This window comes from Nelusetta ayraudi, unplaced genomic scaffold (assembly GCF_046127955.1).
Source record: "Nelusetta ayraudi isolate G7.1 ecotype Tasmania unplaced genomic scaffold, CSIRO-AGI_Nayr_v1 ptg000019l, whole genome shotgun sequence".
Lineage (NCBI taxonomy): Eukaryota > Metazoa > Chordata > Actinopteri > Tetraodontiformes > Monacanthidae > Nelusetta > Nelusetta ayraudi.
Window position 1 is genome coordinate 7926971 of NW_027466069.1, and position 14321 is coordinate 7941291.

The 14321-nt window shown below is 47.3% G+C and overlaps 1 protein-coding gene and 1 pseudogene across 1 annotated transcript; one reads left to right on the forward strand and one right to left on the reverse strand.

Moving 5' to 3' along the window:
• Window positions 1–401: 401 nt before the first annotated feature.
• On the reverse strand, window positions 402–6213 carry LOC142888477 (NLR family CARD domain-containing protein 3-like; annotated as a pseudogene).
• Window positions 6214–7604: 1391 nt separating this feature from the next.
• LOC142888488 (uncharacterized) lies at window positions 7605–10782 on the forward strand. The gene is made up of 7 exons (XM_076026824.1): window positions 7605–7769; window positions 8413–8739; window positions 9103–9210; window positions 9985–10092; window positions 10178–10215; window positions 10293–10409; window positions 10522–10782. The coding sequence occupies exons 1-7, from the start codon at window positions 7718–7720 to the stop codon at window positions 10684–10686; spliced, it is 915 nt and encodes a 304-aa protein (XP_075882939.1). The 5' UTR covers window positions 7605–7717; the 3' UTR covers window positions 10687–10782.
• The last annotated feature ends 3539 nt before the right edge of the window (window positions 10783–14321 follow it).

The following is a 14321-nucleotide window of genomic DNA, read 5'->3' on the forward strand; positions in this document are numbered from 1 at the left end:
TGAGAATATTTTACAAAGGAATTTGATGCAAACACATTAGATCAGCAGCTGCACAGTCCTGGTATCTCAAGCTGAAGCTTCTTCTACTTCACTAATCTGACCTTCTCACTTCTGCTGCTGCTGCTGCAGTTTTGACTCCCTGCGCGAGTACTTTACTCAATATGTTTAAAAAGAAAGGGTAAGGAAAAATATGAACACGCGCTGACAAAAATAGTTTTATTTCCAGTAAAGCTTCCGAGTTTAACCATCGTAGACTGACATCTGCTGGTCAAAGCGAGAACAACAAAAGGTAGATTTAATAAAAACGGGATTTTTCACCACCACCTCTTCCTGCTGCGCTGTCGAGCCTATCGCAGCTGAACGGCGGGGACACATCCTGAAAAAAGTCACAGGACACGAACAACCTTTCACACTCACACATTTAGTCTCCAGCAGGGGGAGACAGACGATCAGGGAGAGAGATGTTGAATTGTCGCTCTTCATCATACTAGACTAGAGCAACGCCACTGTTCTCTGCAGTTTCTACACTACTTTTCATTTTTAATCAACGTGACAAAAAATTTAATGACAAATGGAAACGTATGACAGAGGACTAAGAAAGGGTCAAACAACTGAGGTCCTGAAGGGAAACATTCCAACTGAGAGATATGTATTTTTTGCATATAAATCAAGCTTAAATTTCTACCTTTGCAATAATATTGTAGGACTTGATGTCAGAGTATGAAAGCAGGACGTTCTGTCATCATCACTGCTCCTGACCTATGACCTTTGGTGCTGCTCGGGCCTCCAAACTCTGAAGACAGAGACAAACCACATAAGAGGCCCGAGATCAGAGTGGAGGGAGCCCGTCAGAATCTCCGCCCTCCTGTAGAGAGCACAGCCTCAGCGAGCAGCCGGCCCACAGCCTGAAGCCAGGGTAGACGGGTCCAGTGAAGGTGGTCGTGAAGGTGTGCAGGTGGGTCAGCACGCCGCCACCCATCACCCTGTAGAAGGACAGTGTGCCAGCCGGACAGTCCACATACACCGCCACCCTGTTGGAGGTGCCGCCAGAGGAGGAGGACAGGGACTGGATGGTGGTCACTATCTTGTCGTGGCAGGCATAGTAGCCCACGTTAGAGCAGTCCAGGCTCCAAGAGCGGCTGTTCTGGCCAAACAGGCAGTCGTCACCTTCGCCCTTGCGGCCCACATCATCATAACTCACCGACACAAAGCCTCCGCCACTCCACTCCACCTCCCAGTAGCCCCGCCCGGTCAGAGCATCGCTGCACAGCAACTGGCACCAGTGGAAGCGCTGCGGCCCATCTGGATATGGCTGCTCCTGCTCCACGTGCCACATGTTACGGCGGTCATCCGAGAGACTGATGTTGGTGTTGACCGTGTCCATGTCCACAGCCAGTCTGCAGGAATCTGACAGAGAGGAGAAGAAGAAGAAGAAGAAGAAGAAGAAGAAGAAGAAGAAGAAGAAGAAGAAGAAGAAGACAGCTGCTGACCTCTGGACCTCTACTGGGAGCGACAACGGTTCCCAATCACACCAACTCACACTTCCTCAGCGCCGGCCTCAACCACGTGGATCCAGCTGGTTCCAACCTGGAGGAAGGACAGACATCTAGTCAGAGTTCTTAAATTTAAATTCTAATTCACTTTTCCATCTTGCCAGCCTCTGTCACACAGCGTTTTACATCTCAGCGTTCAGCAGATTCAATGGAAGAGCCGGAGCTTTGAAGGCTGCCGACCTCATGGCCACACAAACAGCCACCAAAAGAACTCCATAAGCTGCAGTAGCTGCCTGAGCTTTGGAAAGTCTGTACTGGTCTGGGACTGCTTCGAACAAACCTCTACCAGTGACCTTTGACACCTTTTTGGCAAACAGTGACGTCTACTGCTTGCCCAAGAAAAAAAAAGCCAAAACCAAACAAACTCTGTGGCCTGTGGAGACATGTGGTTACCAGACAACTCCTCAGGTGATTCAACACCTGCTCAGTCCTGGGCGTCAACCGACCAGTGAACCCTCAGATGTTGACAGAAAAACACCAAAAAAAAAAACCTCCAACCTGAGGACATCGAGTCTCCAACCAGGATCCTCCAGTTCCACGGACAGCAGCTTCACTCCAGACTCCCCAGGATGGTTGTAGCTCAGGTCCAGCTCTCTCAGGTGGGAAGGGTTGGACCTCAGAGCTGAGGCCAAAGACTGGCAGCCTTCCTGCGTGATCAGGCAGCCCGACAACCTGAAAAAATACCCAAATTAGAAAGTAGCTGAAGATTCAGACGTTCACAATTGGACCTAGCTGAGTGCTGAAAAAAACCTGAGGGTCTTCAGGTGACAGTGTGGATTGGCCAACCCAGCAGACAACAGCGCAACTCCAGAGTCATGCAGGTTGTTGTTGCTCAGGTCCAGTTCTACCAGGCGAGACAACGACGAGCTGAGAACAGAGGACAGAGCTCGGCAGCTTTCAGCTGTTAGGTTGCAGCCGCTCAGGCTGAGGAAAGAAAAGAAAAGGTACAGAGTAGTTTCACCACCTTTGCCTCAACAAGGAAACCCAGCCTTAGATTTGCCTTGTGCACTTACAGAACCTTGCTGGAGGCTGCAACCACAGGCAGCAACCTCATCAAAGCGTTTTCCGAAGCAGAGAACTTCTTTAGGTCAAACACCTCCAGATCTTTGTCTGAAGAGAGCAAGATGAAAACCAGAGCAGACCACTGGGCAGGAGACAACTGGTCAGTGGACAGGCTCCCTGAGCGCAGGTACTGCTGGATCTGCTCCATCAGAGTTCGGTCCTTCAGCTCGGTCAGGCAGTGGAACAGGTTAATGCTCCTCTCCGGACTGAGGTCCTCACCAATCTTCTTCTTGACGTATTCTGCAGCCTTCTGATTGGTCTGTGAGCTGCTCCCTGTCCGTGTGAGCAAACCTCGTAGAAGCACCTGATTGGTGGGCACAGACAGTCCAAGGAGGAAACGGAGAAACAGGTCAAGGTGACCGTTGGGACTCTGCAAAGCCTGGTCCACTGCGCTTTGAAAAAAATGTTCCTGTACCTGTTTCCAGACTCTGAGATGTTGGTTGGTCCTTCAGCAGGCTAACACCAGAGTCAACAAATGTCTGATAGACATGAAAGGCAGCCAGAAACTCCTGAACGCTGAGATGGACAAAGCAGAAGACCGTGTCTGGATATATTCCTCTGCTCTCTCCAACCTGCGTGAAGACTCCCGAGTAGACCGATGCTGCTGTGACGTCAACGTCGCACTCTGTCAGGTCTGACTCATAGAAAATGAGGTTTCCTTTCTGTAGCTGCTCGAAAGCAAGTTTCCCCAAAGACCTGATCATCCTCCTGGTCTCCATACTCCAGAATGTTTCTGTCTCAGCTTCTTCATCATACTTGACTGCCTTCAGTCGGAACTGGACCACCAGGAAGTGGATGTACATTTCCGTCAGGGTCCTGGGAAGCTGCTCTCCCTCTAAGGTCTGTTCCAGAACTGTAGCTGTGATCCAGCAGAAAATGGGAATGTGGCACATGATGTAGAGACTTCTGGATGTCTTGATGTGGCCAATGACTCTTCTAGCCAGGTCCCTGTCTCTGAAGCGTTTCATGAAGTACTCCTTCTTGTGCGAGTTGGTGAACCCTCTGACTTCTGTCAAAAGGTCTACACACTCTGGAGGGACCTGATTGGCAGCAGCGGGTCGTGTCGTGATCCAAAGACGAGCAGAGGGAAGAAGTTTACCCTTGATGAGGTTGGTCAGTAGAACATCTGCTGAGGCCCGCTCTGAGGCCGCTGTCAGGACCTGGTTGTTCTGGAAGTCCAGGGGAAGTCGACATTCGTCCAAACCATCCAGGATGAAGGCGACCCGGACGTCTTCAAACTTCCGGATTCCTGCATCTTTGGTCTCGGGAAAGAAGATGTGGATGAGTTCCAACAAGCTAAGCGTTTCCCCTCCAAGCTTGTTCAGCTCTCTGAAGGTCAGCGGGAACATGAAGTGTATGTCCTGATTGGCTTTGTCTTCTGCCCAGTCCAGTGTGAACTTCTGTGTCAGGACGGTCTTCCCGATGCCCGCGACTCCCGTTGTCATCACGGTTCTGATTGGCAGACCTTTTGCAGGCATAGGTTGGAGGATTTCCTCACACATAATAGTGGTTTCTGGTCTGGTGAGCTTCCTGAAGGCCGTTTCTATCCGCCGAACTTCATGCTCATGGCTGATGACTCCGCCGCCTCCCTCAGTGACAAACAGCTCGGTGTAGATCTGATTCAGCAACGTCGGGTTTCCAGCTTTGGCGATGCCCTCAAACACACACTGGAACCTCCTCTTCAGGCTGGACTTGAGCTTACGCTGACAAACCGGAGCAGGTTGTCCTACATGACGACACAAACACAGGAGTGAAAGTCATCTTTTATCTCAGAAGGTCTGGCCGGAGCGGTGCCAGAGGTTCTTACCACTCTGCAGATATTCGGCCAGCTCCGCGTGCTTCATCCTCCTCAGGAAGATCTGTGAAATCTCCAGGAAGGCCTCGCCGGCGCTCTTCACCTGCTTGTCATCACCGCCCTCCTCTTTCCAAACATCTGACGGCTGCTGGGAACCTAAGTACAGTATCTCCCGGTACTTCTTCAGCTCCTTCTTCATGAAAGCTGAGATGTTCTCCTCCAGCAGCTGGAATGCAACATCCTAATGAGTGATATCTTTACACTAGAACCATAAGCAGGGTTGATGGTGAGCAGACTGGATCTACAGACCAGGAATATAGAGTCCAGGTGTTCCTTGTGCTGCTGGACTGATGGAACCTCTGAAGTCTGCTGCTCATCCCTGTTGCACAACCATCTCAGGTTACGTCTGGCCAAATACATGCGTTACTGTAAAAGTCAAAACCGGTGAAGCTCCCTTGGTGACTGCCAGCAGTACCACACATAAGCCCCTCCCCTTCAGTGTTAGCAGATGGACAAAACTAGTCCTGATGAAGCTGAAGGTTTTTTTTTTTTAAACTTATATTATCATTATTAATGTATTTTTCATATGTGGGCAGTATTGGAGGTGATCAGCGATTGGGGCGTGAGTGTAGTGTGTGCTTCAACACCTGCCCACCTGCAAGTTAACTTTAGCCACACCCGCAACTTTCAATCAGACCAAATGGAAATGAGAGCCTATAGGCTGATTTTCTTTATTTTTTTTTCTTTATTTTTTTTTTTGTTACAGGCAATTTGCTGTAACCAGTTGTTAATGTGTGAATTTGCAAGATTGCATTAAACTCCAGTTACTGTTCAGGCCTCCACAGATTCATTAGGAGAAGCTTCTACTGAAGATGAGCGTCGGTTTATCCCACCTCCCATCAGCTGATTGGTGCACATTTCCAAACTCTAATGGACAAAACATGGACTGGTGGCTCTTCACAGGTACACGGCAGGGCCCAGGGTCCACAGGTTCTGCTTCCTTTTCCTGGATCCTGCTGAACAAACACCAGGACACCTGTAGTTGTTCCACTCGGCTGCTCATTCACTACTGAATGGTCCACAGAGAAGATTGTTTAAAAAAATAAAAATAAAAATGAAATGATTCTCACCATGGATCAACTGAGTGCTGCACATCTGCAAACTTTATGGGACATCCCATCGAGTGGTTGCTCCTCAGAGATTCACAGCTGCAGTGGGAAGAGCCTTTATTATTATATTGCATGATATCATCCATCCATTTCCAATACCCACTCAGTTTTGCAGGGGTCTGCTGGAGCTTATCCGAGCTGTCATAGGGCAAAGGCTGGGTTACACCCTGGACAAGTCGCCAGTTTATCTCAGGGCCACATAGAGACAAAAACAGACAACCCTTTGCACTCAGATACACACCTACGGACAATTTAGAGTTCCCAATTCACCTCACATGCATGATTTTGGACTGTAGGTGGAAGCCGGAGAACCCAGAGAGAACCCACGCAGACACAGAGAGAACATGCAAACTCCACACAGAAAGGCCCCAGGCCCAGAATCGAACCCACAACCTTCTTGCTGTAAGGCGCCACCTTGTCACCCACATAATATCATATTATAGTCAATCCAATTTAATATATATACATGCTGATTAAAATAACATTATCAAAAAACACTATTTCACCCTGGAGTTTCATGCAGACTGCTGCCATCGAGACAGGTTTCTGAAGACATCACTTGCTGCTCCTGTTCCACATCCTGCCACTGACTCATGGCTGGGTCCTTCACAATGAAAAAAGAGAGGAAGCTGTGGCTCGTAGCCGTCGGACCACTGACAGTTCTGACAGAGAAAATGGAGGCGTGTGAAACATCAGTCATTTTCGCAATCGGAATGTCATCATGGAGTTGTTGTTTTTTTGTTCGTTTTTTTGTTTTTTTTGTTTTAGCAGCATCTTTAAAAATTATCCAGACCGAGTAAATGCAGAACTGAAAGAAGACCTAGCGTCACGGACTCTGTTGCCATGGTAACTCAGTTCCGTTGGCAGCCTTCCCGCACCGCGCGAGGGTGGTCACGTGCGCTAGGCGTCGCATGACGCTGATGAAGCTGAATTACTGAGGTACTGCCCTAGCACAGATGTGTATTTTCTCCTGAGTAGATAATATTTTGATGGCCGTGTATTTTTTACTCTGAAGTAAATACTGTTCTCGTCACTGCAGTGCGTTTCTGCGACATGCTGTTCCTTTTTGCGCCAGAGTTCCGTAAACTGCGTTCATGTGCAACATCTCTCGTGTTCAAGCGAGAGAGAGAGAGAGAGAGAGAGAGAGAGAGAGAGAGAGAGAGAGAGAGAGATCCGGCTCCTCTTGTCATCCGGGGCTGCAAGCTCAAACTTATAAAGTGTATGTATGTCAGATTATTTAAAGTGTTGAAGTCCTCTTACTTAAGTAGTTTTTAGAGCAAGTACTTGGAGAAATGACGGGCTGGTGAAAACCAGAAATGTTTAATTTCTCCTCCCGTCTACTCCCAGTCTGAGGAACGAAAGTCATGGTGCGTCTGTTTACCTGAAAGTGTCGCGACGTCCTCTGGAAGAAACAGTTGGCTAAGACAAAACAAACACAATCGGATAATAAAAATCTTTATATATATATATTAAAAAAAAAAAAAAAAAAACTATGTTAAAGTTATAATAACGCCAAAATAAAACTAAAACTGAGTAAGACTGCGACTCCCGTCGTCCTTCAGTCTCTCCTGATCCTGTTTTCACTTTCACGTCTCATGCAGCAGAATCAGCCTGAAGTTTGATCGGCAGTAAATTGATAGCCGTTGCGTCACTTTGACGCAGAACCGCCAGTGACCAGTTGCCCACTCAAATGCTCCTTTTTCCGATTTTACTGGTTTGTGCATTTCTTTGTTTTTCTTTAGAAAAATGTGTAAGCTTATTTTTTTTAGAATCTATGTTTTATACATTTAGCTTATTGATAATCAACACATTTGTATACATTTTTGCAACCCTTTTAACTTGATTATCTTAAGAAAATGGGTCAATCATTTGTTGTTAATAGTTCATATATTTATCGTTTTTATTTTATTCGTTTATTATTATTATTATTATTATTATTATTATTATTATTATTATTATTATTATTATTATTATTATTATTATTTAATTCGTATAAAGGAAAATATTTCAATTATGACTGACTTTTTAAAAGATAGTGGAAGAGTGGAAACTCAAACACGCCCCCTGGAGGCGGGGCTATTCCGACCATTTAAAGCTGCCACCGTCCGTCAAGACCAAGACGAGGCAGCGACGATATCATGACCACCATTCTTAATATCATCCACTTCCTCTTCGTCCTCCTCTTCCTGCGTGAGTGACTCCTGTTTGTGTCTCGGCATTTAAATATACGTCAGATTACTGCTTCAGTCATGACCTTCAAACTAGACTAGAAAATGTGACCACAAGGTGTAAGAATATGAATAACGGCAAAGAAGAGGGGAAATACAGCAGCACTGTGATGGGTCTGTCTGATGTGACGTTCGACAATGTAATGCTTTCACTTGTTGTTTGACGGGCGACTTCACACCTTCAAACAACAGTCAGATATAAACTGGCTCATCAGTTTAAAGTTTAAAGTTCAGTTTTAGGACCTCTGTGGTATCTCTGACAGAAAAGTGTGATTCTTTTTTTTTTTTTTATCTATTTCCTCCGAAACCCGCTGAGCTCCGAGGCGTCGCTGTTACAATACTCAGCTGTTTCCAAATCTTGAGCCTCAAAATATGGCAGCTGTGTCAGAACTCATGCTGCTGTGGAGCCACGAGCAGCTTCCTGTTGGGTTTTCCTACACACTCTGAAGTCAACGGCATCAATTTCACAGCGTTAACACTGAATTGCCATTTACTGTCTTTTGAGATATTCATAAAATAAAAAAGTTTTATCGTAATCTTATTTTAATTTTATAAATTCATTCATTTGATCCAACTGTCCTCTGTGCTCGCTGATGTTTTGGCAGCTCGAGAGGATGTTCTGGTTGGTGCCCAGATCGTCTACAGCCGGATCGAGGGGGCGGAGCTTACCGTCACATGCCTCTTTAACTTTGTGGGAAACGCAAAGGTCTTCTGCAAGGAGCCGTGCGGCGTGACCAACGCTCTCATTTGGCAACTGGGCACGGGAACTGTGGGAGGCCCGTTCAGCTTCCAGTTCACAAGAAGTCAAACAAGAAGAGAAGTCTCTGTCACCTTCAGGCAGCTGACCAAGGCCGACAGCGCTCTCTACCGCTGTGTTTTGATTGGACAGTCGGGAGGTTCACTGCAGCAGGTTACAGTCATTGTGGTCGATGGTGAGCTCAGGCTGTTAACTGTCATAACAGGGTAGAAGGTTGATTATCCATGCTGCCCTCTTGTGTCTGAAAGCTGGCTGGACGGTCATTTTAGCAGGTCCACGCTACATTAATGCATCTTCATGTGTTCAAAACTCTAATGTGCTTGGAGAGGTGATTCATTATTGTTTTTGGCTGATCCAAAAGGTGGCAGAGATGTCATGATAGTAATTCAAGTTCAGGAGGCCAAACTGAACATCCAGATTGCAAAATGTCTTTAAACAGTGTGCTCAGCGTAGCAGGCAGTGAGTTTCCTGTTGGACTCGGCTGGGATTCTGTGACTCAGTTGCCGTTTCAGGTTTTTCCTTCTATTATTCTTCCCAGGTCCGACCGGGAGGAGACCGAACCCTCAGCTTCCAACGACGATGACGATGACACAGGCTGGACCCACAACAGAGTTCACAATAGCAGATCAGAAGTTCGACATGGAGAGCAAGTCTTCAGCTTTGTTGTCTCTTAGTCCTTGGCTAGCTGGCGGTCATATTTGGCAGTCATATTTCGGGATAGTGTTCGGAGTGGAGGCATGGAGTATTAGAATAGAATAGAATAGAATAGAATAGAATAGAATAGAATAGCGTTTATTCTCATTGCACTACAAGTAATAACAATGAAATTGTGGTTTTGGCTAAATTGCACAGTATTTAAAAAAAAAAGAAAGATCTCAAGGAGATATAAAAGACATAGAGTCAGTTAAAAACAATGTAATAAATATTAGGAAACGCTTAAGAAGCGACAGTGTGTCAAGTTCATCAAAGGATTCTACTAAAGTGTTTGTCAGTTTGCTGGTATGAGATTTGATTGACCTGTAATGTCTACCAGAGGGCAACAGGTCGAACAGGGGGTGGGCTGGGTGTGTGGGGTCTCTTTTGATGACCTTGATCTTCTTGATACATGTGATGTGGATGTGGACAGTTGTATAGACCAATTAGCAGTTAGTGGGGTTGGTTCTTTGCTGAAATAAATGCTATGTCTTCTTCAATAATTAACATCTTCCCAGCTGGTTGGCGTAGCCATTTGCTACGTAGCGCCTCTTGCTAATTCTCTGCGAGCCAGCGTGAACCGTGTCTAATCTCTGTCGCACCTGGCTGGGAGGGACGAAAGGGGGCGGAGCCTCCACCTCCACCTTAACTAGATGTTGCGGATGATTTTTTTGTCATCGCATCACGCGGAGTAACACTTCATGTCATGGATTGAACCTCATTTCAGACGTGTGGCTCTACGTGGGCGTGACCCTGGCTGTCCTGCTGGTCCTGCTGGTCCTGCTGGCGCTCAGCATGCTGCTTTACCGCAGAAAGAGATCCTCCGAAGCCAAAGGTGGAGCAACAGGAAGCGGCTCGCACAACTTTCCCAATCTTACCGAGAGTTGTAAGAACAATTGCGTGTGTGTGTGTTTTGTCAGATCCTCCTGAGGAAGCCGAGTATGACGCCACCTCTCAGGTGAGATTAGGAGGGTTTAGTGGCCGATGCAGTGTCACAGGGCTGAACTGATGCTGCTGCTGATGCTACTGCTGTAGGCCCACAGTGTCGACCAGAACATCGACCTGGACAGGCAGAGGGTGGAGATCTTCGCTGTGGACTCTCACGCCAAGACACACAACTCGACCGGCAGTGGCGTGACGACAGGAAACACAGTAAGAGAGAGAGAGAGAGAGAGTGAGAGAGAGAGAGAGAGAGAGAGATGCAAAGAGTGACACCCTCCATAGTGAGAGGCTGAAACCCTGTCACACATCTCCTGTCCTCCAGGCTGCAGACGCCTCGGCCACGCCCACCTACTCCCAGCTGCTCTTCCCCCAGGGCAGCAGCGGCGTTGTGCACGGCGATGGCCAACAGGTGGTGTACGCTGTGCCGCAGACCAGAGAGCCGCCCACCGTCCAGCGCTTCCAGCTTACCGTCAGTAGACAAAAATGATAATAATGATAATAATAATAACAACAATAATAATAATAATATGTTGGTTAAAAACAAATGTATTCTTTGAAAGGATTGTCAATAGACTGGTTTATTTTATGAAAGTGTCATTTTGTCATTTTATTTGCTTTTGTAAAAGGTAAATGAATGTAAAGGAACAGTAAAAAAAATCAAACAATCATCAACATCAACAAAATATTAATATTCACCTATTCATATTCATAAAAATTAAAGTCAGAGAATTTGCATTTAAGAAAACTAGAAAGGAAAAGAAAACAAAAAAACAACACATCTGATTTGCACCCACAAAATGCGCTCTCTCTGGCGTCACGCTCCCTCACCACGCCGGTGTGGACTGTCGCAACACATCGCCAACTTCTGTTTCCGCACCCTCGCTCACAGGAAGTTACTTCACAGGTGAGCACACGCTGGTTTTGTGAGGTCATGTCTTCCTCACTGGGCGGTCAGTCGCACGAAGGCAATTATTCGGTTTTCTCCAGTGTCATGTAAACGTAGTGAGTGTGACGACGTCGTCAGGCTGTCTTTTCCTATCTGGGCCAGCAGAGGGCGGTAGCTTCACGTTCCAAGCTGAGCTGGGCAAGACTGCGTGCGCAATTTCTCTGATTGTTTTAAAAGGATTTATGGACGATGCAACCTCGAGTGCTTCTTCACCATCCTCTCCTCTCTCCTCCTTCTCCTCCTCCTCTCCCTCCTTCATCCATACACTGAGGAGAGAAATGACAGCTCCACTTTAGTCTAGTGTGTGTGTGTGTGTGTGTGTGTGTGTGTGCGTGTACGTGTCTTCAGGAGGCTTATTAGTGCTTCTATATTCCAGTCATGGAAGCTGAGTCACATTTACGGTAAACATCGAGTCTTTGTGTGTGTGTGTGTGTGTGTGTGTGTGTGTGTGTGTGTGTGTGTGTCTCAGTCAATACCAGACATGAGACAAGGACATGCTGGAGGATAACATGATCGTCATCTGCTGTATTGATCACACACACACATACACATACAGGTTAAGTGGATTAGTGGGGGTGGGGATGATGGGCTGAAGGCTGCTGCGTTTGTTAGCCACGCTGATGGGGAAGCTGTGGGCAGAGCCACGACTTGAACGATTTCGTAGCCAATCCCTAAATTCGACTGCATAGGTCTCCTGCTGCAGCGCCACCTAGAGGATGTCTTCTTCAGGGTGCAGTTTCAGACTGGTGGCATTTCTGTGTTCTTTGAGACAGCGCCCCCTGTTGACCAAGCCCGACATATAAGCAGTGACGTTCCACTTTATTTCCACTGGGGGCGAAATCGACTCCACCACTCCACTACCAAGTGTTTGTTCTGCCTTTAGCGCCACCTTCTGGAAGCTGCAGAGGAAACATCCCTGCTCAGCGTCTACTTCCTGACTTCCTGTTGGCCATCTTTGATGCAACGCTAATTGTTCAGGTGTGTTTGTCTGCTTTTGTTAGGATACACACACACACACACACACACACACACACACACACACACACACGCACACACATTGGGATGAGTGTCAGCAGCCGCATGAGACTTCCTGCCAAATAAAAACCCCTCAAACAGAGACTCTCCCTGTCCATCTGTCCACCATCACACATTTGTCTTTCTGTCTACACACACACACACACACACACACACACACACACACACACACACAGGGTGGGGGTGGTTTGGCTTCCTGTTTGGTTTGGCATATAACTAAATGCCACACGAGGTCTTTACAGTTCGACAGAACAGACACACCATTCTCGTGCTGGGGGCAGGGCCAGGGGGCGGAGCCTGACAGTAAAACCAGACAGAGTCGACAGAAGCTGATGTGTCAAACTGAACTGAGTTTTGAACCAACTCGCCGAGCCGTTAAGTCACTGACACTCAGGGGTTCAGCTGAGCCAGAGAGCCACGAGTCTGATTGTTGTTGAGAGATGCCCCCTAGTGGCTGAGAGCGAGCCAGATTGCAGCTAACAATGTGGCTATATTTATATTCATGTACTTATAAATACAAATACATTTTCATATTTATAATTATAATTCTATTTTTTCTCTATTTCATTATTTTTTACAACTGTCTTTGTCATCATTAAAGATTTATTTATTTATCATTTAAATTTTTTTATGGTGTTGATTAATAAATCTTTGGTTTTTTAATTGTTTGTCGAGTCACTGATGTTCCTCCAAACAGGACGGAGAGACAGAGAGGCAGGGCTGCGTGGAGGTGAAGAAGAGGAAGAAGAAGAGGAAAAAGGGAGGGGCCGGGGGGGTCGGGGGAGAGGGAGGCTGCACTGACAGGCTGATGTCATCTCTGCCCAGCAGCCAATCAGAGGGAAGCGTGCAGCAGGGGGAGGGGGAGAGGAGGCAGAGCTCAGAAGGGTGTGTTTTATGAACCACTGCAGCATCAGCCGTAAGAAAGAGCAACGGGGAGACTCGATTGAGGGGAGGAGGATAGAGAGAGGAGACGGAGAGAAGGAGAAGAAGAGAGAGAAGGAGAATCGAGAGAGGAGACGAGAGAAGAGAGGAAACCTGCAGAGGTGAGAGATAAACAATAGCATCCCCGTGTGTGTGTGTGTGTGAGTGAGAGAGAGAGCGAGAGAGAGAGAGCAAGCAAAAGTGTGTGTGTGTGTGTGTGTGTGTGTGTGTGTGTGTGTGTGTGTGGGCAGACCTGAGGGTGTGATGAAGATGAAGCCTCGGTCTTACATAAAAAGATGGCAGGTACCAAAACTGTGCTGTGTAGAGTTGTTTGCTCTGTCTGTGTGTGTGTGTGTGTGTGTGTGTGTGTGTGTGTGTGTGTGTGTGTGTGTGTGTGTGTGTGTGTGCGCGTCTGTGTGTGTATGTGTGTGTGTGTATGGGTGTGTGGGCGTGTATGCACGCACGGAGTCTAATTGACTGTCTGCAGCAGCCACTTCTCCTTCTTCTTCTATAAATGTTGGATGAAATTCTACCCCTCAATTATTAAGGATGTGACGTCAGCAGACCTCCTGGCTGTTGGGGGCGCTGTGTTTGTAGTGTGTGTGTGTGTGTGTGTGTGCGAAAGAGAGAGAGAGAGAGAGAGAGAGAGAGAGAGAGATGCATGAAATCAATGTTGTGGTGAACTAATGTGACCTCACATTCATCGCAAGCAGACACATCCTTGAACCACCAGAACTCTCTCTGGTCTGAAGATGTTCCGCTGTGAGGAGGTTCTTCTCCCTGATCCTCAGCAGCTGTTTGCTCCTGAATTCCTGCTCTCGCTCGTAGCAACCTCAACAAGCTGCTCAAACACCGGCGGCCGTTTGCACTGAGAGGAGAATCTTGACTGTAGGAACCTGGTAGGAGGAGGTGGTAGTGGAGGTAGAGGAGGAGCAGGAGGTAGGGGAGGTGGAGGTGAAGGAGGAGGAGGTAGATGATGTAGAGGAGGAGGTAGAGGAGATAGAGGCGAAGGAGGAAGAGGGAGGAGATGTCGACTAGGGCTGTGTCTCAATTTAGGGTCTGCATCCTTCGAAGCATGCGTTTGGAGGCCAGTTGCGTCATAGCACTGCGCGAAGGCTTGTCCCAATTCCCAAAAATCCAAAGGACTCTCCAAATGCGTACTCGGAATGCGCCCTACTTTTAGCCGATTCCAAGGATGCACCGCTACTATCCTTCGCGTC